We start from the raw sequence: 22,190 nt of genomic DNA, 5'->3' as shown, positions 1-22,190 counted from the left end.
AAAGGTATTTTTCAATACACGTGGGTAGAGGTAGCTTATTGCCACAAAACCCATCTCTGGAATACTACTGACCTGCTGGGCTCTGGTTCCTTCATATTATGATAAAATTCTTCACGTGGTGAAGTAGTTAAAGCATGTTGCACTTCTAAATCTATTTTTAGAAAACACGGGCTTTTTTTCTGGGATTAACTGCAGCATCTTTGTTGGTTCTATTTCTGATTTCCCTAGGTATCTCTTCTATTTCTTACTCACCCCTATCAAAAGTGGGAAAAACTTAGTCTCTGTCCTCTGAAATATTACTTACGTTACCCTGAAATTATTTTTATTTATTTTCTTTAAAATTGTTTTAATTTGGAGCTACTTTAAGGTCTCTCTATACAGAAAGTTACTAGCTTGGTTCATGTTTTTAAGACTCTTCAAGAGGCAGTAGCTGAAAAATTGCAGTTCCAAAATTCAATTCTTGCTCTTTAACATGATTTATAAAATAAGAATTTTTTTTTTCCCCTGTTGTTTAGTAAAGTGAGGTGAACCCCTGTCTAAAGGACTTTGGGCAGCTAGAAACTACATTGTGTGATGCTGAGTCTTTTTTTTCAAACTGAAATGGCCTTGCAACTAGTTCTGTCCGTCATTTGCCCTAACTGCAAGGTTTGACCCTAATCCTGTTACCTAGTTTTGAGTTACTCTGAATTTGGTCTCCGTAGTTTGCTTTGGAAACTGGAAAATTTTATCTGCAGCTCAGTTACTCCCCTTCAACCAGGGATTCCCAAGACTCTGGGATATTTGTCTGTCTTAGTTTCTATTATTGCCTTGACCATGGTACCTTTTTACGTTTAAGAGATTCCTCCAGTGCTTGCTCAAAGACGTGTTTTATTGTTATGTATTCCTATCGTTTTCTTCTGCAAGAAAAGTTCCTTAGTAGCAGACACTATTGAATGGGAGAATGTTTCACTGTTGACATAAGGGGTTTTGTTAATAATGTAGTGTTGCCATTGTGTTATGCAGTGGACATGCTAATTGCTTTATTAACCTCTTCATCTGTGCTCAGGTTTTCATTGAGTATGTATTGGCATTGCATTAATTTTCAGCCTTGCTTTCATCTCTTTGAAGTATTATTCTTTGCATCAACACTTTGTTTCTTAGACCTACTAATTATTTTTTTTTGCAATTAATTTTTGAAAGTAATTTCATATATGGCTCTTTGTTTTTGTTCTCTGACCTGTTACTATTTTTGTTCTCTGACCTGTTACTGATTTCTTCCTTCTGTTTACTGGAATTGGCTTATTTAGAGGTTCACTATTGTTCCTGTGAAGTCTGTGGTGTTGTTTCTAGCTCACATAACTCCAGAATCTCAGGGATTTTTGGTCTGTTGTTACTCATGTGCTGAAGTGCACCAAGACCATAGAGTTCAAGAGAAAGTATTTCAGAAAGGAGCACTGATCTCTTCTGTTCTATAAAAATGCCAGGGAAATTTGGTAAGTTGCTTGGACATGCAATTTAAAATTAAGCCTCTCTATGAGTATCATTGTCAGTGGAACTTAAGCATGTGCTTCAAGTTAAGCACATGTGGTTACTTGTTTATATAATACTTATTACATAGGTCAGGGTTTTCTCAGCTAGGACCAAGGTCCTGCTGGCAAACGTGCAGCATGAGGTTGGCTCAGCTCTTGACAAAATAAGATTTAATGGTTCTTCCTTAGACTATGAGGAAGAAACAAAACACTGACTTGACAGCTTGGCACTTGTTTTTGGGAGATGAGAGGAATGGTGCATCTTTAAGTGAAATGTAAAGACCAGCCAATGACTAGGTTTGACAGAACATTCTGCTTGTTTTCTCTTAAATAAGAGTATAATCTTTTGTGATAAATTGTGAGTAAGATGCCAAATTAGATGTGGAATGTTTCTTCGTTTCCTGGAAAGTTTCTGCTCTTGAGTGTGCCACTGCTTTAAAGGTCATCTTTTATTTTGTTTTGTTCTCTTCTTTGCAGTTCTCTTCAAAAGCAGTGGTTTTGGATTTCAATAACTTCTCTAAGGCAGGGGTTTTAAGGAATGCAGAAAGTCTGTGTTTGTATTTTTTATGTAGTGTACTTCTTTCAGTTGTATCATGACATAATCTATGTGTGTGTATGTTTCTATAACTGCATCTAACAGTATGTAATTATGTGTGTGTGGATATGAAAAAAATTCAGTATGAGACTATGTGCTGGGTGCCAGAATTTAATTTTTATGTACCAATAATATGTTTTCAAAGCTATTATTTTTACCTGGAATCACAAATGCAAAATTGAGTTAGAAATTTATGATACATAGTGAAGACAGGGTTAATATTAAAATAAGCCAAGCTCTGTGTTTATATTCAAATTATTAATAACTGTAAATAGAAAAAATGTGGAGTAGCTGAGGCTCGGTGTTGTTACAGTATGCTGTAGTACGTGTTCAAGAAATAATTGTTTATAACTCTGTTACTAAAATTTGGAAATAATATTCTGCTCTCTCCATGCTTCAAACTTTATCAAACAATATTTTTCTTTTTTTCTTTTTTTTTTTTTCCCCCAGCACTTGCTACTGGCCATAAAGTTCATCATGGCGTTTGTAATTCCGGATAAGCCCAGAGACATCCAGATAAAACTGGCCAAGTTGGAGTTTGAATCACTGGAGGCTCTCAAACAACAGGTAAGAGCAGTGGGCGTGTAGGGCAGGGGAAAGTGTTGGTGGCCTGAAAAGACTGCGTGGGGTGTGAAGCAGTCGCTGGCAGTACAGCATACAGCACAGAGTGTGAAGTAGGGAACAGCCCCAGCTTAATTCTACACGTTGGGTTGGGAACTGCAGGATTTCTGGTACCGCTTCGCTTTCTGTTTAACCCATCGCCGCTTAGGAAGCGGCGGAGAGCGCTGGACAGATTCATCCATCCTTGCAATCCACCACGCTTGTGTGCATCAGCAGCAGGCAAATGGTCTTCCTTTCAGCCTCCTTGGGATTCTTGGTAGGGCTAGGAATGTAGGAACTTGTAGTGTCTGCTGTCCTCGTGTGTGCAAACATACTTTGTTTATGTTGTCACTTTTAAAAGGACATTAGGCTTCATGAAACCTTGTTTCCATCCCCTGGAGGTGTTTGTGGTTGCAGCACTAGAATTTCTCAGCTTGCTGAAATACCATCACAAATAAACACTTAGCTTGGCTCTAATATAAACAGAAATTGTGAACAGGCTGAACGTGTTTGAAGTGATTGTGCTGAGAACTATGTATGTATGAGGGAATGGTAATGCTGCCTTAGTTTTACTTTCCATACAGTATTCTCATTCTGTTGCATAAGCAAGGTGTATTTTACAACATACTTAACAAGCATTCCAAAGCAATTTAGGAAAATAAGAAACTAGATTTTTCTCTTTCAAATTTCTGTTTTAACAAGTGATTCCAGAGAGTGAGTGGTGGGGATAACAAGATGTGAAGAATTGCATGGGATTAACTTCAGTAGGATATTCACTCTAGAGATCTGGTTTTGCAATGGCAGTGTCCTTTAGGAATTTCTGATTGTATCCTGGTAGATAGGATTTCTTAGCTAGCTTGCTATCAGTAAAAAAACCCAAACCAAAACAAAACCTGCATGGAGCTGCAGAGACTGGTTCACCTATTTATTTTTAGTTGAGGTATTTTTACACTGCAGCATGTGGTTTCACATGAACGTGTTCTTGGTGTGCTCCACATGCAGATGTGAAACCTCTACTATACTGTGGGGATTTTTGTGTGTAGGATAGGAAGTTACTTTTTAAATGATCTCCTAATTCTGGACAAACTGAGCCTGTCAAACAATGCACTGCCTTTTCTAGTTAAAATCTCAATATTGTGTGAAACTAGAATATCACTATTGAGGTCAGCACTGTCTTCTGCAATCAGCCATAACAAACAAAACCCAAATTGCAACTGAATCTAGTGCCTGATAGTTTTGCTTTGCCTTTCTTTATCTGAAGTTACTAGGAGCTAGTCATGGATCTCATGTACTTTTTAGATAATATTAAAAGGAACAGGACTACATTTCTATTTTAGTTGTTTGTTCTCTGTTTTCATTTTGTAGACAGGCAAAACTAGGTCACCCACTGGAACCTCAAGCTCAAGTGAATATAGTCACCTTTGGTTATAATGTGCCAACTGGAATATATACAGATTCTCCTTCAATACGAGCCTGCATGCCAGCAGTTACGACTTCATTTCCTATCTTTGCATCTGTGCATTCCCTACAGTAATATTTACCTGTTTTCCAGTTCTTCAGGGATTCATTAATTCAGTGGTGATAAGCCAGTCTCAGTTTGAATAAGAACCAGAAGCCTGGCAGTTCTCAGCTAATACTCTTAGGCTTCCTATAGGAAGAATATTGGCTCATTTTCAGGTGCCTTGGTAGGTACTTTAAATACATGTTTCTCCCATCCCTTTTTTTAGATTTCCTCTGATTGATACTGTGCTATGTATCCCATCGACATGTAGAGATTTGGGCTTTTTTTCTGGTGTCTTATATTTTTGAGTAAAATAATGTCTGCATTTAAAAATAACATGTTGGCAATGCAAAAAGGTACCGAAGAATTTATTTTAGGAAGCACATTTTCCAGCTCTTCCTTCTGTTACTGAGATTCATCATGGTCATATAGACTGTACATATCACTTTCAGGCAAAAAACAGCAACAGAATCCCCAAAACAACCATCAAAAAACCACAACAGCCCAGACATAAAAGTCTGGGATACCACATATTAACAAAGAAACTGATTTAAATACTTTTGTGCAAGTGTGCATCATGTTCCTCTCCTGAGGCCATCCAGAAATGCATGCCATTGTGTTTTACCCTATGAGCTTTTAGAGTACTGCTCTCTTGGATGTAGCTATTAAAAAGTTTTAACATTATCCAGCTGTAAACCTGTAAGATGCTGAAATAGATTATTAGGTTCTGTATGTATGTATGGAGAGAATGTCTCCTAATACAGCTGAAGAGTTGTTTTGATTATGCTTGGAATCCTGAACTTTAGATAGTGTGAGCACCTTTACATTGTCATTAATGCTAAGCTTGATTGCTTTTCAACGTGGTACGGTGGGACTGTAACTATTCTGTGTTCAAATCCATTTGAAGACTGAGTTAGTGCCTATTTGAAAGGGATTTTAGGGAATACGGTGTCTCAGCTCCCAGATTGAGATGAATGATCATCATTAGAGCTAGTTAAAACCTCCTAGATGGTGAAAGATGCCATAATTTAAAAAAATGATTTTATATAGGAATGAGAACCTGGGTTTGAAGTTCTCAAACTTTAAGAAAAGTTTTCATGAAGTTCTGAAACGTTTCTTTGAAATGTTTCTTTACATGGTTTGTGTTAAGACTTTTTAAAGGGAGTGGACTGTTGAGAGGGTTGTAATAATTCAATCTATTTTGAAAATACTTTGTTATGTTACATGCAAAATATCATAACAGTTTGTTGACATAACTTGAGATACTTTAACCTTTCTGAGTTCAAATTGGGGAATGTGCTACATCCACAGGCTTTGCTTCAAATTCCCCCCATGTTCTTCAGGGTTAAGAATGGCAGGGGAGGCTGATTAAGCTCTGTTTTGGGGGGAGAGAATAAATTAATGTGAGGACTAGTGAGAATAAATTAATAGAAGACTAATGAGAATACAGCTCAAGATTTCTGGAGGAGGAGGAGAAATTTGTTCATGTTCCCTAAAATGCTGTCAGTTTTTGTCACCTGGCAGGAATCCTGGATGCTGGGCAACTAGAAGTGAGTACTGCCTGCGGTTAGTGTGGTGGACCTTTTTCTGGTGAACATCATGATCCCTCCCAGGGAAGCAGCTAGCTAGTAAAGGGGGTGAGGTCCCCAAGACTTCCCTTGCTTCTTTACAATACTCTGCTGTATCAGCTTCTTGCAAGCACAGAACCACACCACTCTCTTTTCTCTAGTTTCTGTTTTAATAAAGGGAGACCACGTGTAAGTGTGTCTGCAAGGTGGAACAAGTGAGTTAATTCTGCAGTGTTTCAGGAATTGCCATAGGTGGAGGTTGAGGACCCATGGTTTAAAACCAGTGTGAGGACACCAACTAGCATTTTTTGGGGCAGTGATAGTGAAAGCTACACTGCTAAAAGCATCTTCACTTCTGTGCAGATCAAAGCTCTAATGAATAGACAGGAGGCCCTCATGGTTGGAGATGGGTCAACAGTCTGTCCTCATAAAAGGTCTAATTTCTGGAAACACAAGACAACCACAGACTAAACAGTATAACATGCATTTTGTGTGCTAGATTGCAATGTGTTTTCAGGTATTAATGAGATCCTCCCAGTACTATGTTCTTCCAATTGAGGCAAATGTCAAATTAATACCTTCTTTCTGCACTGAAGCTAGACCCAAGAAAAGCAGAGACATCAGGAGAAAATAATTATTCATGCAATGATTTTTTGAGCATGAAATACAGAGAGTAGCAACTCCAACATGATGTACAACTAATAGCAATTTTTCAAGGAAAAATAGAATTTTAAATGGTGGGGAATGGTGCATCTTACCACGAAGTGCAACTACTTAGCATCAGTATTGGCTTTGAAAACAAAAGCTTATTGATGTAAAAATGCTTGTGGATTTTATGGTATTTTTTCATTAAAAAATGTGGATTGTATAAATTGGTTAAATATGTTTTTCCTTATAGTATCTCCTTTGCTATCTCAGCAGAATAAACATAGCCCTGAGAGCAAAACAATAAATAAATTTTAGAGCAAGAGTTTGCTTTTTCAGAGGAACAACAGGGGGAAGAAACTCTGTCCTTGAGCTGGAGCAGAAATGCAGGTGTGTAGGGGGTTTTCTTCTGTGCAGCCCTACCCAGTTCCCTCACCACCCCTTACCTCCATGGGGATCTAATGTAGAAACACCCCATCATCCCTGTGTTTGAGCTTCCATTCTTAGTGTCGTAGCCATGGGTGGCTGATGTCTTTTAACAGGAATACCTTTTCCTTCTGGTAAGTGAAGCCTCTGAAGAAGTATTTCTGTCTGTTGGATATCTGATGTCTGCCTGTAAGCGTTCCACCAGAAAGAGACCCCAGATAGATAGTATGTTCATGAGCAAAGGGCCCATGATTCGCATTTGTCATGCTTCCTTAACTACCAGTAATGAAAAGGGTCAAGCTTATTGAACACCAGCCATGGAAATATGCCTCCTATATCCTCTGAGGTGTGTTATTTTCAGAGTGAGATAAAGCAGTGTAGTCATGCACCCCGGACCACATAGGGAAAGGTCTTTTGCTCTTCCGTACAGTCTCTCCCGTAGCGGTTGTACCATTACATACAGTTCCTTAGTGGCAGTGCATATCCATAAAGAATTGCTTCAGTTGTTTTAGAGTGGGATCTAGGTGTTTGTAAATCAGCAGTACTCCTCCCTAATCATTTCCAGCAGAATAACGTGTGTTCCAAAGCAACAGAAGGTGGCTGGACCTTGCCCTTTCCCCACAGAATAGCACCACTGGCACTGATCACGTCCTTTCCAGAAGGAAGGTGCTGAGTTTGAGTCTGCTGACCCATCTGACCCCTGTCCTGTCCTCCTAGAGTGCTCGGCCACTCTGAGAACAGCTTTCTGTAGCTCAGAGCAAAGCAAAGAGATACTGCTACCTTAAGGGTCTTGAGCCCTGGGCAACACACATGCTTGCGCCTTGCACCTCTTCAAGCTGTTGTTCTTGAAGAGATTTTTCCATTTGCTAACACATCATGTGTCTCAGAGTATGATGGTGAGCGTGATGGCCCAACATTGCTGCTTGAGCTGCCAGTGAGCCTCAGAAATTATCTTTCTTTTTTTGGTGGGGGAAGGAAGAGAATGAGATCTTTCTCTCAGTTTTTAACCATTGGGAGAGCATGAGTCATTAGTTCTTAACATCCTCCTTATTTATGTTGTGAAATAGGAACTGAAGTCAGTTCTTGTGAGACTGAAACAAACTCAGCGGATTTCTGCTGCATTCAGTGCTATAATTGCCAGAATTAGAGAGCTCAGAAAAGGGCTACCTGTGGCTTTAGGACTACCATCAAATCACTGCTGATAATAAAAGCAGAAGCTCGTTCCGTGCATGCTGGCAGTGCTGAGCAAACACAAAGCTGCAGTCAGGCAGCAGGAAAGGCAGGTAGATGAAACAAAAAGATTTCATTCAAACAATCAAAGACTTGCTAAACAACCTGTAGGATAGACTGGTGAGTCTTGAGCTCAGACACTGAATTTAGGTTAAAAGAGAATGAGATAACATAAAATACTTTGTTCTGACAAACAAACAAACAAAAAAATCCTTAAAAATACTATTGTATCTAAAGAAAAAATGTTTATAGCAAGAACTTTTTCTTTTTTTCCCAGCAAAAATGTGTGGCTGCCCTTTTTTGATAGGATCCACTGGCTTGTGTAATCAGACATCACTCACAGGTGATGTTAAAATAGAACTAATACTAATCATTGTTTGCTGTAGGCTCTTTCAAAGAGTCCAAACCTGTTAATACAACTTTTGCAAATGCAGCTTTTCCTTAGTTAATTGGCAGAATGCTTTCAGATGTGTCAATAGAACATTTGCATGTGTTTGGTAGCAGTGGGGATAGAATGCAAGTAAGATTTATTATATTTTCATAACAGGTTTTTAAGCATAGAAAGACTTTGACCCAGTGACAGGAGAACAGATTGTGTTCAAACATAGTTTTGCCAGTGTATTTTATACATGAATTCCTTTAATGCTGGACCTTTCTTGAGAGTATATTTCTGAAAATTGCTTTCAATATAGAAGTATTAACAAAACCAAACTAAATGGTGATCCTTTAAGAAAAAAAAAAAAGTAATAATCAAAAGACTATTACTTTGGGTGGAAGGTTTTTGTGTCCTCATCTGTGACTTCTCAGCTGAAGATGAGATGACACCAAGTCTGCCTGGCTTGCAGATGAGTTAAACTTTTAAATATGGAACCCTTGAAAGCTAACAATGTAACTATAAACTTTTAAATAGATAAGAGTGTAATGTGATGGTAGACGATACTTTTCCGTCCTCTTAATGAGAACAGAAATAAACAGTGCACCAACTTCTCAGCAGGTGTAATTTTCTTTTCCAGCAATCCATTTGTTCTCTGTGACTAATACCAGGGGTAAAATTGTCCATCAAGTTTTGTTTCCATAACAGCTGAGCCTCTCTGGAAAGATAACCTCATTTACCTTTCTCAAATCCTGACCTAGAGCCTGGTGGTGGAATGAACATCAATCAGTTCGGTCCACTCTCTCTGCCTGACATGCCAGATCATTGTCAAGATACGATCTCAACAAGGAACCCTGGAGTAAGGGGATAGGATAAAAACTAGGTTAAAATTGTTCCTACTGTAAGAATACTGCAGCTACATCAGGCTTTTTCATAGCTTCAGAAACCAGAGGGGATCCGAATTACGTGTGAACTGGTTTGAATACAAGGGAAGAGGCTATTCCATTTCTTATACAACAGAGTGAAGTGCACAGTGAGATTTGATTTCAAGAGCTCTGGTAACCAGCTTTCAACAGGACGTTCATGTGTCTGTAGTTACAGACTTCTAAATAACAGTTGCATCTATTACTGGGAAGGTAAAGGACTAGAGTGAGAGGAAAAACATTAAATATCTTGTCTCTAAAATTCCTTTAAAAATAAAATCCCACTTACTGTGATTTGATAATGATAATGAAACTTTGTAAGACTGACTAGAACTTGGTGATTAAAAAACCGGTATTTGTTGCAAGCAGCTGTGCACGTGCAGGGTGGGTGGGTGGGAAGACAAAAATTTAAGTGCACTGCTAGTGAGATTTGGTGGTTGGACCTGATGATCTCTTGAGGTCCCTCCCAACCCTTGGAGTTCTGTGATTCTGTGATGACGCTTGCACCATGACTGAGGCTTTGCACATGCTGTGTGGGCTGATGGTGGTGATCCCCAGACCAGGTATCCAACACGATGTGTTGCATCTGCAGCCACTGGGGCTTCAATGCATTTTGAACTTGAACAAAATCTCTGTGCCTGCTGGTACTGCCCTGAATGCTCGTATTTCTTAATGCATGAGAAATAGTGCTCTGATATATTTCTGCCATTTCAGTGAGGTGTGTGAGATTCATGCCAAATAGGCAAGTCCTTGCTACATATATATATATGGATTTATATTTTTTTATTCTGGAATGAGATATAATGGCTTGTCTGAATAATATAGAAAGACTAGTAAGTATTTTGTAATGTGTACATTTTGTTTAAATTCCACAGTGCCTGTGAATACTTTAGGTATGTTACATATATTTGACTTCAGTAGCATATGCTTTTACTGTGTTAGAGAGTAGTCCTTAATGCAAATATTTTTCAAACTTTTCATCACAGAGTATTTTGTAAAGGTGGTTTCACAGGCCATTGCTTCTTGCACGCTCAGGTATCTAATGCTGTACCTTGCCTCAGCATCTAAAGAATTGATATAGTTGAAAATGTGTTGAGAGGGATGATTTTTGAAAGGCAAGATAAAAATTAGCACTTATGTTCACTCTGTATTAGTTTTTTTTATTTTGCAGTCTGCACTGCTGGCTGGAGTGTTTAAGTGAGAGGTGCAGTGTTTTAATGGGTATGCCATGGCTTTTTTTTGTAATCACAGATAGGTACAAACAAGCCAGGCATAAACAGTGTCGCCAGTGTATATTGTAGATACAGAACATTTTCACAGCATCACAAGGTTGGAAGAGGCCTTTGAAGATCATCAAGTCCAACCATTTCACGCAGTTTGCAAGAGACAGCAAAACCCCTCAGTACAGTCAAGAACTGTGTTGTAGAGCAAGAGAGGAGACACGTTCTAGAGACTTTTTTTCTGCCTCCTACTGAATTTACTCCCAGCACCCGCTTTACTGATGCTTTCTGCTGTGACCATGACATTCTGCTAAGGGATCTTTTATTGCAGAGAACAGTCCCTTGACCGTCACAGACTGGGCCCTGTCCTGCATGCCTTGGATCCCTGTCACACAAGCAGTGACAGCTTGTGCAGTCAGCTCATCAAGGACTGCTCTGCACTAGTAATGTCCATTAAAATAGCTTGTTTTTTTCTTTCCTGTGAAACCTTTCTGTGTTAGCAACGAATTATCTTACAGCAATTAACTTTCCTCTCCGTCATCCTCTCATCTAGTTGCAGTTGAGAGTGGGTGGAATTGTTGCGCTTTCTTCTCCAAAGCTAGACAAAGACTGCATTGCAGGAGGCTTCAGGCTGTGAATGCCTCTGAAAGCCTTTGGCTCCTGAGGTGTCTTACTGGGGACACCTGCCTGGCAGGTGGGGTGAGAGATTGACTCTTTGTCACGTTACTTTCCCCTAGGAGCCAGTGAGGTCCCACAAGCTGGACAGCATGTGGCAGTGTTTGGGTTTTGGCTTGGGGTTTGTGTGCCTAGTTTTCTAGAACAAATTACCAATTCATATTTCATTCACATAATTGTAATTTATGCATGTTATCTGGCAGCTCAGTTTTGTCCACTTGCTCTCTTTTGCTGCTTCTCAAAATTTGTGATAATTCACAATGTAGCAAAATTTGTGCTGCAGAAAACCTTCCAAGTGAACAGACGGGTGTGAAGCGACTTGGTCCAACAAAGGTGGTTTTATTTAACTCCAGTACATTAGATGCTTCTGCAAACACTACATATGTTCATCTGTGTTAGCTGAAAAGTAATTATGTCTGACACGGGTATCTTTATTAAAATAGACACTGCCCACTTGTTCAAAGAGAATTAGAAAATACGTGTTCTGTGTCAACACCCATTTCCTAAGGCTTGCTGTATCCATAACATAAGGAGCTTTGCTCTGATGTCTTCAAAAATTTTACCCATTACCAACAACTCTAGTGATACCTAGGCTACATTTAAACATGACTTCTAGGAGTCTGTGATTTCACAGAACCGTAGACTGACACAGGTTGGAAGGGGAAAGCGATCAGTCATCCAGCCCAGTTTCCCCATCTTGAGCTAGTGGGTATATCTGGAGCTCCTTGTGGACTAAGAAAGGTCATATTTTTAATATAATCATTTAATATAAGATGCTTTGTTGGAGAGGTTTTGGGGGTTTTCTCCTTCCTTGCTTTGGAAGATTAAAAGAAATATAAATTCATTGAACTGTATGTGAGACTTTTCTTTGTGAAAGCATGCCATGCATATGTAAAACCAAGAGCCCCACCTCCACCCCTGGTAGCACTTGAATTTCCAAAGGAACTGGGTTTTATCCTCTCTTAATTTGGTCTATAAGATCAGGAAGTCGGAAAGGAGCTGTGATGCCATACCAGGAAGGCAGGAGACAAAAATTGGGAAGGCTGCAGAGATTAAGCTCTGGTAATTTTCCTGGCAAACACATGTTTGTGTGGGAAGAAGTCTGTGTCTACCATAGGTACATTCATAAGTATGTTATTCCAGTACCAGCAGTTCTCTTTAATACATGTACAAATGATTCTCTGAAGTTCTGCAACAGTCGGAAACAATAGTTTGTAACATTTGCTGCCATAATATGGGGGAGATTATTTACTGATATTGAATCTTACAAGACTCTATTTAGCATGGCAAGAAACAGTTAAAGGATGCTTTATTATGTATGTATGTATTTACTAGTGCATGGAAGGTTAGTAGGAGAATTTTTAACCTTCTGATAAAAATGTAATGTGGCCCACTGGCTGAAATTAGATGTTACATAAAGGAGGCACAATTTTAAGGTCTACAGTGTCCTTCAGCAAGACAAGGAAGGCTACAACTCATTATACTTGGTGCTAAGGACATGAGTTGAGTATTTCCAGATGTCTTAATATAGTCTAATGAGGTTTGGTGGAAAAATGATTTAGCTTTTACGTATGAGAGGAGGTATTTGAATTATGATGGAGGTCCTTTTGGCTTCTCTAATATGGGAGTTTGCGTTTCTGTAATTTTATTCTACTGGTTTTGTGGAAAACACGATGGCTTGATTTGCTTTTAGCTTGCTAATGATGTTTGCAAATTTGCTTTAAGACAATTAGTCTAATCAAATCATGTGGTTCGGAGCTTTAGCTAACTCCTTTTTTCCTCTGTTTATGTACAGATGGCCAAATAATGTGAATTGGTGCAGAGTCCTCTTTCTTGGAGGCCAGGTTAGCATTTTGCTAACACAGTGAAATCAGACTGATTGCTAAATTTGGGAAAATTGAAGTTGGCAAGGTTCTTGTAGTTTCTGGTCTTCCACTGTGGCATGGTATGTGACTCAACTTACCTAATCTGTTCTTACCTTACCACTACAGGGGAGTATTAGATGCTGAGTGTACTTTCCTGTCCTTTTCTCATGGAAAGTTGTTTAATCTGCCAAAAACTGCAAAGTCAGACAACTGTCAGTTTGGTAGTTGTCAGTAGATGAGATGTGCAGGAGTTGATGGTGATTGATATCATGACCTGTTGTATCTTTGAAGTACGCTGAGCAGTTAAGATGGCAACACAGCAAGTGACATTGTTTTGTTTCTTAAAACAGCTAAGGTCATTTCTATCACTTGGGACTGGGATGCTTAAAAGTCCGTCTTCCAAACTCTGTTACTTGGTAGAAGAAGAAAATACTGCACTCATGCAGAAGAGGTTTATATTGGTTCATGTATTTAGTCATTTTCGTGTGTGACTTACAGAAAATTGTGCTGTGCATCTGAAAATGTAATTTAATGGTCAAGCACTTGTTTCATGACAGGAGCTCTCAGAAATACTGAGGTTGAATCTTTCACCTGTTTGGGATCTCCTGCATTTCAAGGGGACCACTTTGCTTAGGGACTTCTGTCCGGCACCTCCAAAATGCCTAGCCAAATTTCTGCAACCCGTGCTTTCTGCACATCTTTCCTTTCTTACTACTGTACACCTTTATTTTCTTGAAGGCATCTTTATGCTCACAAGAGGTTGATTTTTAAGAATATAGGCAGCAGCTTTGCCTGAAGTAGATGCATTTAAAAGTTCCTGCCTTTCTACTCATGTTTTGTGTGCATAATGTTTTCCAGCAAACGTTAATCATACTGGGTAGCTTTGAGGGCAAAACTGTTGCAATAAGATAAACATTTGAGTCTGCTGTAATGCGCAAAGCCTCTTAGCTTTTTTAGGTCAAATTATCTTGCATCCTCTGACTGTGTTTCTGGGAATGCTACTGCTAAGTGCTACTTCTTTGAATTCAAATTCTGTGTTGTATTTTTGTTGGCAAGGTTAAAGAAGATATCTCACAATTAAGGTGCAGACTTCAGTGGCAAGAACCAAGATAGTGGTTTTACTTTCTTACAGCTGATATTTCAGAAGAATGCTCATTATATTATACTGATATTACCTATACTTTCTTTTTGTATTCTGCCAGTGTCAATGTAATCATACTGGTGTAAAATGAGGATGCTCCATTACAACGGTGTGCTGAGAGTTAAAATCTTTGTTGACCAGGGTGTGTAGGTTCGAGTCATCTACACTTTTAGTTTTCTGAAAGATTTTTATTTTACAAATGTGGTTTTATAGCAGCTATAAATAATTATAAGAGATTTTAATTTTTTAAAGGCGTTATTTAATGTGTAGCTATCCTAGGAAAGACAAATTGAACTGTTTTTCTTAAGAGCAAAATGCCTTGCTTTTTGCATTGATACTCACCAAGAAACAGAGCACAATTGATAGGAATTGTTTTTTTCACAAGATGTTTTCAAAAAGTTTAGCTTTGTTTAACAGATGAGTGCCACACAACCAGTTTCCCTTCCTCCTCAGCAAGTGCCCTCAGCTAGTATTTCAGCTAAAGACTGGACTGTTGAGCAGAAACGTTTGTTAAAACACGGGTTTCTCCTGCTGTGAAACAGTGGCTGTAGTGTGTGCACAACGTGGTTTTCCTAAGGTTAGGTTTGCTGGAGGGATACGTGTGAAGATGTCTGAAAACCAGAAACCTCATCTGTTTCCTCTGGCAGCTAGTGTGATGCTGTAGGGTCTGTAATCTGAGGGGGGGGAGGGAATGAGGGAGGATTGTCAGTGGGTTTTATTTTTTTTAATAGCTCCTTAAAAGCTGGATAGTGAGAGAGTTAGAGAGCAAGAGCTGTCGGGTAGTCGAAGATCTGAGAGATGGTTTGGCTGTCACAGTATATGGAAGTTACATAAGGTGTATAAGCACTTTACATAAGCGCTCCCCGGTGCTCCAGGTCACATGCTGCTCTTCTAAAACTAACCACTGCCTGCCTGAAACCAGCCCAGTAGCACGAGCAGCGTGCTTGGAAAATGGACATCTTACCTTATTTCTACAGCAGTGGGCAGCATGTTTGCATGAGATACGTGTACGAGTATATTCAGAAGTAATGTAATGATCTGTAAGAAGAACAGAATCAGATGTCTGTAAGAAATCAATCAAATTTTCTTTTGACTAAGCACCTATCAGTTTAAAAGAGCAGATCACATAGAAAAACCATGTATTGCAGTGGAATATGTTTCAATACTGTGAAATGGTGGGGAGATTTGGGGCCCAGCAGGGAGCACCTGCTGTTTATATATAGTCCAAATAGACGTTTCTTTGCATTTGGAAAGGAGAATTGCAGCTTGTCTTTTGCTAGCTTTTTTGCTATTGCTAGTAAAAATCTTCTGTAGGTTTGTAGAACTGCAGCTCTCCTGCACATAGACATGTGGATATTTAGGGGGGAGGGGAGGAGGGAAGGTGAGGGAAAAGTCTGCTGAGGCCTCTCTAATCCATCATAATTTAACATCAAGACCGAAAGGTGTTTGATGATGATGAACTTCTTCCACCCTCTGAAGCATATTTTAATGGTAGCAGTAAGAGCTCGACTCTTCATGCTTCAGTCAGATAGCTGCAGCACCTTCTTGACAGTCTGCCAGATTTAATTTATATTACAGGTTAAATGGTTGAAATCACTGTATTTAGTAGCTGGAACAGATAACAGACAAGAGTTCTACAAGATGTTCTCTTCTCCTTAAGTTACTGGAAAGATGAATTCAACTTAGAAGGTACTCCATTGCATTCATCCCTCAGCCTTCTCTCACAAACTCACTCAAAGGTGGGGGAGCTGGCAGAATACTGTCATACATATGTCGTGGTGCCTTTGCAAGGAACTTGAGTTCATCCAGTTGTTCTAGTACACAGATGATGTGTCCTCTCTGTGGGTTCCAGAGGCCAAATGTTGACAGAGCATTACGATGGTCACTGTCTAGCAAAGCAGGAGCCCTATCAATTCCTCTCTGTTCAGAAACATTTTGCTTTGGATTTGGGACACTGGTCATTAGGCTGAAGCCTCTGTACCTGTCAAACATCTAACAAAACTGAACATATTTTTTGGATTAGAGACATCTCTTGGATATTGCATCCTGTAATCACAGTGCCCAAGAAAAAAAGGTATGCCTGAGGCTCCATTACCACAATGCAGATTATGCTAATCCTCTGCTAATATCTAACTCCAGCCTATAGCCCAGTTACCTCTTCTGCCTGATATCCCTTCACAGAACTGCAGTTGGGGTCTGTGTTCAAACCCAGCATCGCTGCACCTGGCACGTTACAGTAGGGTTAATAGGGTCCATTGCCAGAGCGAGGGGCAGTTCAGCCATCGGTCAGAAATTTCTTCTCCGTGAAACAAAGAACAACATTTTGTGTCGACTGACTTGCAAAGTAAAAGGAAGGAAATTCTGTCTGCTGGCTGTCTAATGTTAATCACTAACCTCCTGCGAAAAGCTTTCTGCTATTTCTGTCTGCTGGCTGGTAATCGCAGCTTTCCGCTAACTCTGCAGAGAAGCATTTGGCAGAAGCTGCTGCTGCCTGTTTTCCTACTTCGGGGCCGTAAAACACGTTTTGTCACCTCACAGTTGCTGGGATCTCATTGTCTGGGTTGTGAGCAACCGGCAACCGCTCGTTGCTTTGACGGTGCGAACTGGGTTTAGTGGTTTTCCCTGAGGAAAACCTCTGTTCTGATTTTCCCGGTGTAGGGAGGTTGCCCCGTGGAGCCTTCCTGCACTCCCTGTTCTGTTTCAGTGGAGCAGTTCACACGCACATTCTGTCCACAGGGTAATGCTTCGCTGGTCATTGGGAATGAGATCTCTGCAGACAGGTTTCAAAAGACGTTTGCAGGTTGCATTGTTTGCATGGTGTAGTAAGTAATAGGTTGTTCTTTGGGATCTGTAGCCTGTGCTCATCAAGCAGCACTCTTAATGCTTTACATCAGCGGGGTTTATTTATCTTACTGATTCTGTATTGATAAAGAAACAGGGAGCTGGTTGTTTCTCCTCCAGTTGGGGCTTTGGGACAGTCAGACCACATCAACTCATGGGTGTCAAGCGTATCATCAGCAAAATCCATATGACAGTATAACTTAAAGAACCAGTTAAGGTAAAATAATGTTTCTTCAGCATTTAGTTCATAGGTAAAAAAGGGGCAAACAAATTAGCTCAGTGTTCTAGTTCTGTACATCAATCTGCAGGCTGACTGTTAACTTTATCTGACAAAGAGTCCCTGACTGAAATAGACCTGACTTGTGAGGACTGGTTATACAAATGGTCTCCTCCCCTTCCTGCCCCATTCTCTCTATTTTTGTACCCATTTTTGTTCTTACCCATCTATGGTGCTTTGTTCTGAAAGGGCTTTTTTCTGTATTCATTTTGGTGTGTAGACTCTTCTAATCTTTTCAGTTTTGCATTTCTTTGTTTTACTTATCTTAATGTTTATAGCCTCCATGGGAGAGATGATGTTAGGCTGTAACGCAGTGGGTTTCATGAACCTGATTTAATAAATGTACTCTTTGCCTTGTTGCGTTTCACCCTGAACTCTAATCAGTCGTTAGGCATTTTAAAGTCCCTGTATGGTGAGTATTTTGAAAACATCCATTTATTTGCCACTGTGAGTGTTCCACAGCTCTACACACAGGGACAATGGAATTAATCCAGGCAAAGAAACGAGCTGAAAAAAGTCATTTAAGTACCCATGCCAGCCTTGCTCCACTAGGCAGTTTGTTTACATTGATTTGATTAGGGCACAAAGAACCAAGTAAGAAAAGAATCTGTTCGGAATCGTGCTGTTCACTCATCACAATATTCAGTATTTGAACAAAATCTCCCAGGCTCTCAACTAGATTAAATTGCATTTAATTTACTCTCATTATACGCACATTTTGGTTATAGCACTCAAAATACTCACTTCTCAAAGGCCTTCATTTCAACGAGAACAAAATGTGCTGGTTTGGAAAGAAAGGCTGGTGCAAAGAAAACTGAGTGCTGAAACCTGAAATTGAAAGTAGAGGGAGGTGGAGGAGTGACAGGAAAGGGAGTTGCACATGGCATGCTCGTAAGAGGTTCCATCCTTTGATTTAAAATTTTGCACTGATACCAAAATTGGGCAATTTCTTTGTCTTCACGGTAGGAAAAATAACGGGCAGTGCCTGCCTTCATCGTAAGTTGAAATGTACGTTAACTGTGAATTCTCTTGTTTCTATTTGAAATACAAACTTACTTTCCTGTTACACTAACTCCAGTGCATGCATGCACATTCTTATACACCTGAATGTGTGTATGAGTCTGTACATAACCATGTGGCCATTATAACTGAATCAGCTGGGAGAGACAATTTTGATAATAATTGTGATACTGATTCATTCTGTAGCTGCTTCTTTTAACTTTTATTTATTATTTCAGGGTGGTGGGTTTTTTGAGTATTATTTTTCACCTTGGGGTGAAAAATATACCATGGTTTATGGCCATGGTATTGCATATGTTTGTGGGGAAAGATAATTTTAGCCATATGAGCTGTTCCACCTCTTGTAAAATAACTTTCACTTTCATACTTCTTTTTGATAGAAAATCTGCAGTTTGATTAGAAAGGCTAGGCTGGTCATGAGATATTTTTAGATATATTAAGCCCTGGAATATTTGAGTAGAGTCTGGTTTAATTTCACTGCCTGGGAATAAAGAGTGCAGATTTAAGAAGGTGATTCTTTTACAGCTGAGTAGAAACCACAGTTTCTAAAGGCTGGATTGATGAATGACTGCTCTGTGGTTGTGCTTTGCAGCTACTCAACTAAAAAAGATTACCGTAACACTGTGAATCCATAAGCAGCGTGGAATAATATTGTGTTATTTTCCAAACATGGCTCAATTAAAATATGAAAAGCATCGCTGAACAAATGCAACGAGCGTGACATTTACATTGCTTTGTGCAGATGCACTGCTGAATAAACTTTGTGCACATTCATGCACTCAAGACATTAGCTACTTTGGCTGTTGGACAAAGGAAAACATTTTTGTACTGTCTAAGGACAATCCTTATGCCTGTTTTATATCAAGATGCATGGAGACTTGCCATACACCCTAAATGACTGAAAACAGTGGCTAGGTAGAGAAGTTAAGGAGCCCTGTACGTGTGGGGAAGAAAAATATTTAAGAGTATGAGATTCCTATAACTAATTGGAAGTATTTGTATAGTGCTAGCACTTTGCTGTCATAGCTAATGGAATTAAAAGTAGAATATCTGCAGTGAATATTCTATTCTATAGACAGACGTATATAGAATTTGCTTTAGATGTGCCAGTCTCCCCTGTTCCTTAAAAGGAGCAGAAAAATAGGTTCCTCTGGAAGGTAATTCAGAACGGGAACCTATCTTCCATTTATGAGCAGTCTGTGAAGGAACCTACCCCTCTCTGTTAACTGTACGTGGAGCATCTCTGTCCCTTAGGGCAAAGCGTGAATAACTTCATGGATAGACACCAGCTAAAAACTTGGTCTGTAATATAAATCCCGCTTGAAAATGAAAGCATTTATATTTTGACCCAGTAAGAGATGAAATTAGATGTCTTATAATTGACTTGAGGGTGAGTAATGGGGCCCATTAACACCAGGCTGAATTCGAGCTTCAGAAAAACGTGACTATCAGGACTGTCGGAGATCCTGCTTGATAGTGTCTGTTAGTGTCTTTTATTAAGCTTTGTTTGAACAATATGACTTGACTGAAATGGGTGAACAGAATGTCTTTTAAAATGGTAGCCCTTATTTTTACAAATACCGTGTCTAAACATAGACAAAAAAATCTATGCATGAAAATAGAGCATGGGATGGTTCTGCTTGTTATCCCATTTATTCCTTTATACACACCTTAATTGAATTTAAAGAACACTAGGACCAAAATAATTTGTATCTACTTGTTTGTTTATGCCCAAAGGTCTTTCCATTTTCATTTTTATGTTTGTTTCCTCCATTATCATAATCACCTCTTATGCAGAGGGAAAGTATACAATTGAGTTTCTTGCAGAGTATTACATGAGAATGATGTAGTTCACCAAGGGCAGCACAAAAAGAAAAAAATTGGAAAATACACAGTTGTCAGAGGACAGCATTTCAAATGAACCGTTTCTGCTCTGATCTTAAGAACTTCTGCACCTGAGCCAGGTATAAAATTAGCAATTGGAAATTTGATTTCAAATTGACTTGAATCCCTTGAAATGAAGACACAAGAGACCCATCTTTGTTTCCAAGGCAACAATCAGCCGTGTTTCTTAGGACACGAAAGGTGTTTAAATGACAAGGTTGGCTTCAGAGAACATCTTACTAAATTTAAAATTTACATTCATTCAGAATATCTGGAGCTACGAAACTTTCATAATGTGGAGTTCAGCTTTCAATACATCTTTACTCTGTTGCAAGAAGGACTCACTCCCACAAGTTACCTTCCTTTCTCAACACCGTATTCTAAATATGTTACTCTTCATGCTGCATTTCCACTTTCTGACTGCGACTATTCTAAGAGACAAGTAGTGATATCTATAGCTAAGATTATCTAATCCTTTCTGTTACGTTAAACTGTGATATTAGAATTATAGCAAAAATTAGGCTCTGGAGGATGCAGTAAAAAAATTCAAATCAGATATTCTGGCAGATCTAATCACAGTTGGATCTAATGAAGAGCTCTTAGCCACCCAGGAAGACATGATCATGGTGACTTATTAATGCTTGATTATAGTTTCATGAAGTGTTCTTTATACGTCAAAAGTGGGTTTTTTTCAGGATACCTTTTTATGGATGCTGGTGGAGAGCTTTTCCATACCTGTATGGCAACAGGAAAGAACAAAAAATGATTTTTGAGGGAGAAGTGTACCAGCAAGGAAACAATGAGTGCATTTCTTTGGCAAAGCAGTGAGAAGAGTTAGCTCTCCATGTCAGAGTGGAACAAATGGCTGAGGAGTGGGTCATAAAACTTCTGAAAGTCTGAAGAAGTTAGATTCATGCAAAGGAACAGTAAGCTTAAGAGAATGATAATAAAGTCATAGAGACAGATTAGAAAGATGACTTTAACAGTGAATGGTGGTTGGTTTTTTGAATGGAAGGACATAAAAACTCAGATTCAACTGACTTGGAGACAGAGGCATTTGGTGTTGGGACAAATTTCACATTTGTGAGTGATTCTTTGCTCTCTAGTTACATGTTTTATTTCACGAATATGCAGATTAAAATTCTTAACACATTTTGGAGGTTTGTCTAGCTTGTTTGTGAAGAGCAGATTTGTAAAATAATGATCTTGAGGCAGTACTACTGTTGGGGAGAAGCAATTTACTGAATATTGCAAGTACTTCTGCAAATCCTTGGAGACAGAATTCTCAAATTACAGTTTCTAAATCCATGGAAATATATTAACTTGAAATTGTAACCTATTTAATTCTCTTTATACAGAAAAGATTGCTTTCTTATGGAGGTTTATTAATCAGCAGATATACTTCTCTGAGAGCTATCATTATAATGGTTTTGAAAGCCTCAATTGTTTTCTAAAATATAGGTATTAAAACCTGTGTAGCTTTCCTGTTGAGTCTAAATAGTGAAGTGTACAATTCTGTTTCACTGAATTACTTTTTGCAAGAGTCAAGGAGCACAAAAGTCTTCAGATGGAATAATCAACCCAACTCCAGTAGATTCAAGTGCCTCCCACTTGCAAAGGATCTAGCCCAGAGGCTGGGGTTTTTTTGGTGATGTTCAATGCTTTAAAGGCCTAATATTTTGAAAGACCTTCTAAAACATGAAGCAGCATTAGTTATTGATACCAAAATGGGGACTGAGGGTTGGTTAATGATACTATGATTGTAAGGTGGAACTAAAGTGAGAAATAGTAAATTGAAGGAAACTTGCCACACCTCAGGTTTGCTCCTTGTGCTCTGGATCGTTACTCAAGGCTACAGTCCAGTTTTTATTCCCCCCAGTATTTCTACCTCGGTCTGT

At 39.1% G+C, this 22,190-nt stretch overlaps 1 protein-coding gene across 1 annotated transcript in view; it reads left to right on the top strand.

Annotated features, from left to right (window-relative positions):
• ANO10 (anoctamin 10) overlaps window positions 1-22,190 on the top strand; it is a gene marked incomplete at its 5' end in the record, with an annotated part of 116,094 nt that overhangs the window by 72,861 nt on the left and 21,043 nt on the right. The window contains one exon of the mRNA XM_084260841.1: window positions 2,554-2,670. Within this exon, the coding sequence (XP_084116967.1) occupies window positions 2,554-2,670 (117 nt within the window). The remainder of the gene's footprint in view (window positions 1-2,553; window positions 2,671-22,190) is intronic.

This window comes from Gallinula chloropus (genome assembly GCF_964237585.1).
Source record: "Gallinula chloropus genome assembly, chromosome: 2".
Classification (NCBI taxonomy): Eukaryota; Metazoa; Chordata; class Aves; order Gruiformes; family Rallidae; genus Gallinula; species Gallinula chloropus.
This window is presented reverse-complemented; position numbering and strand designations above follow the sequence as displayed.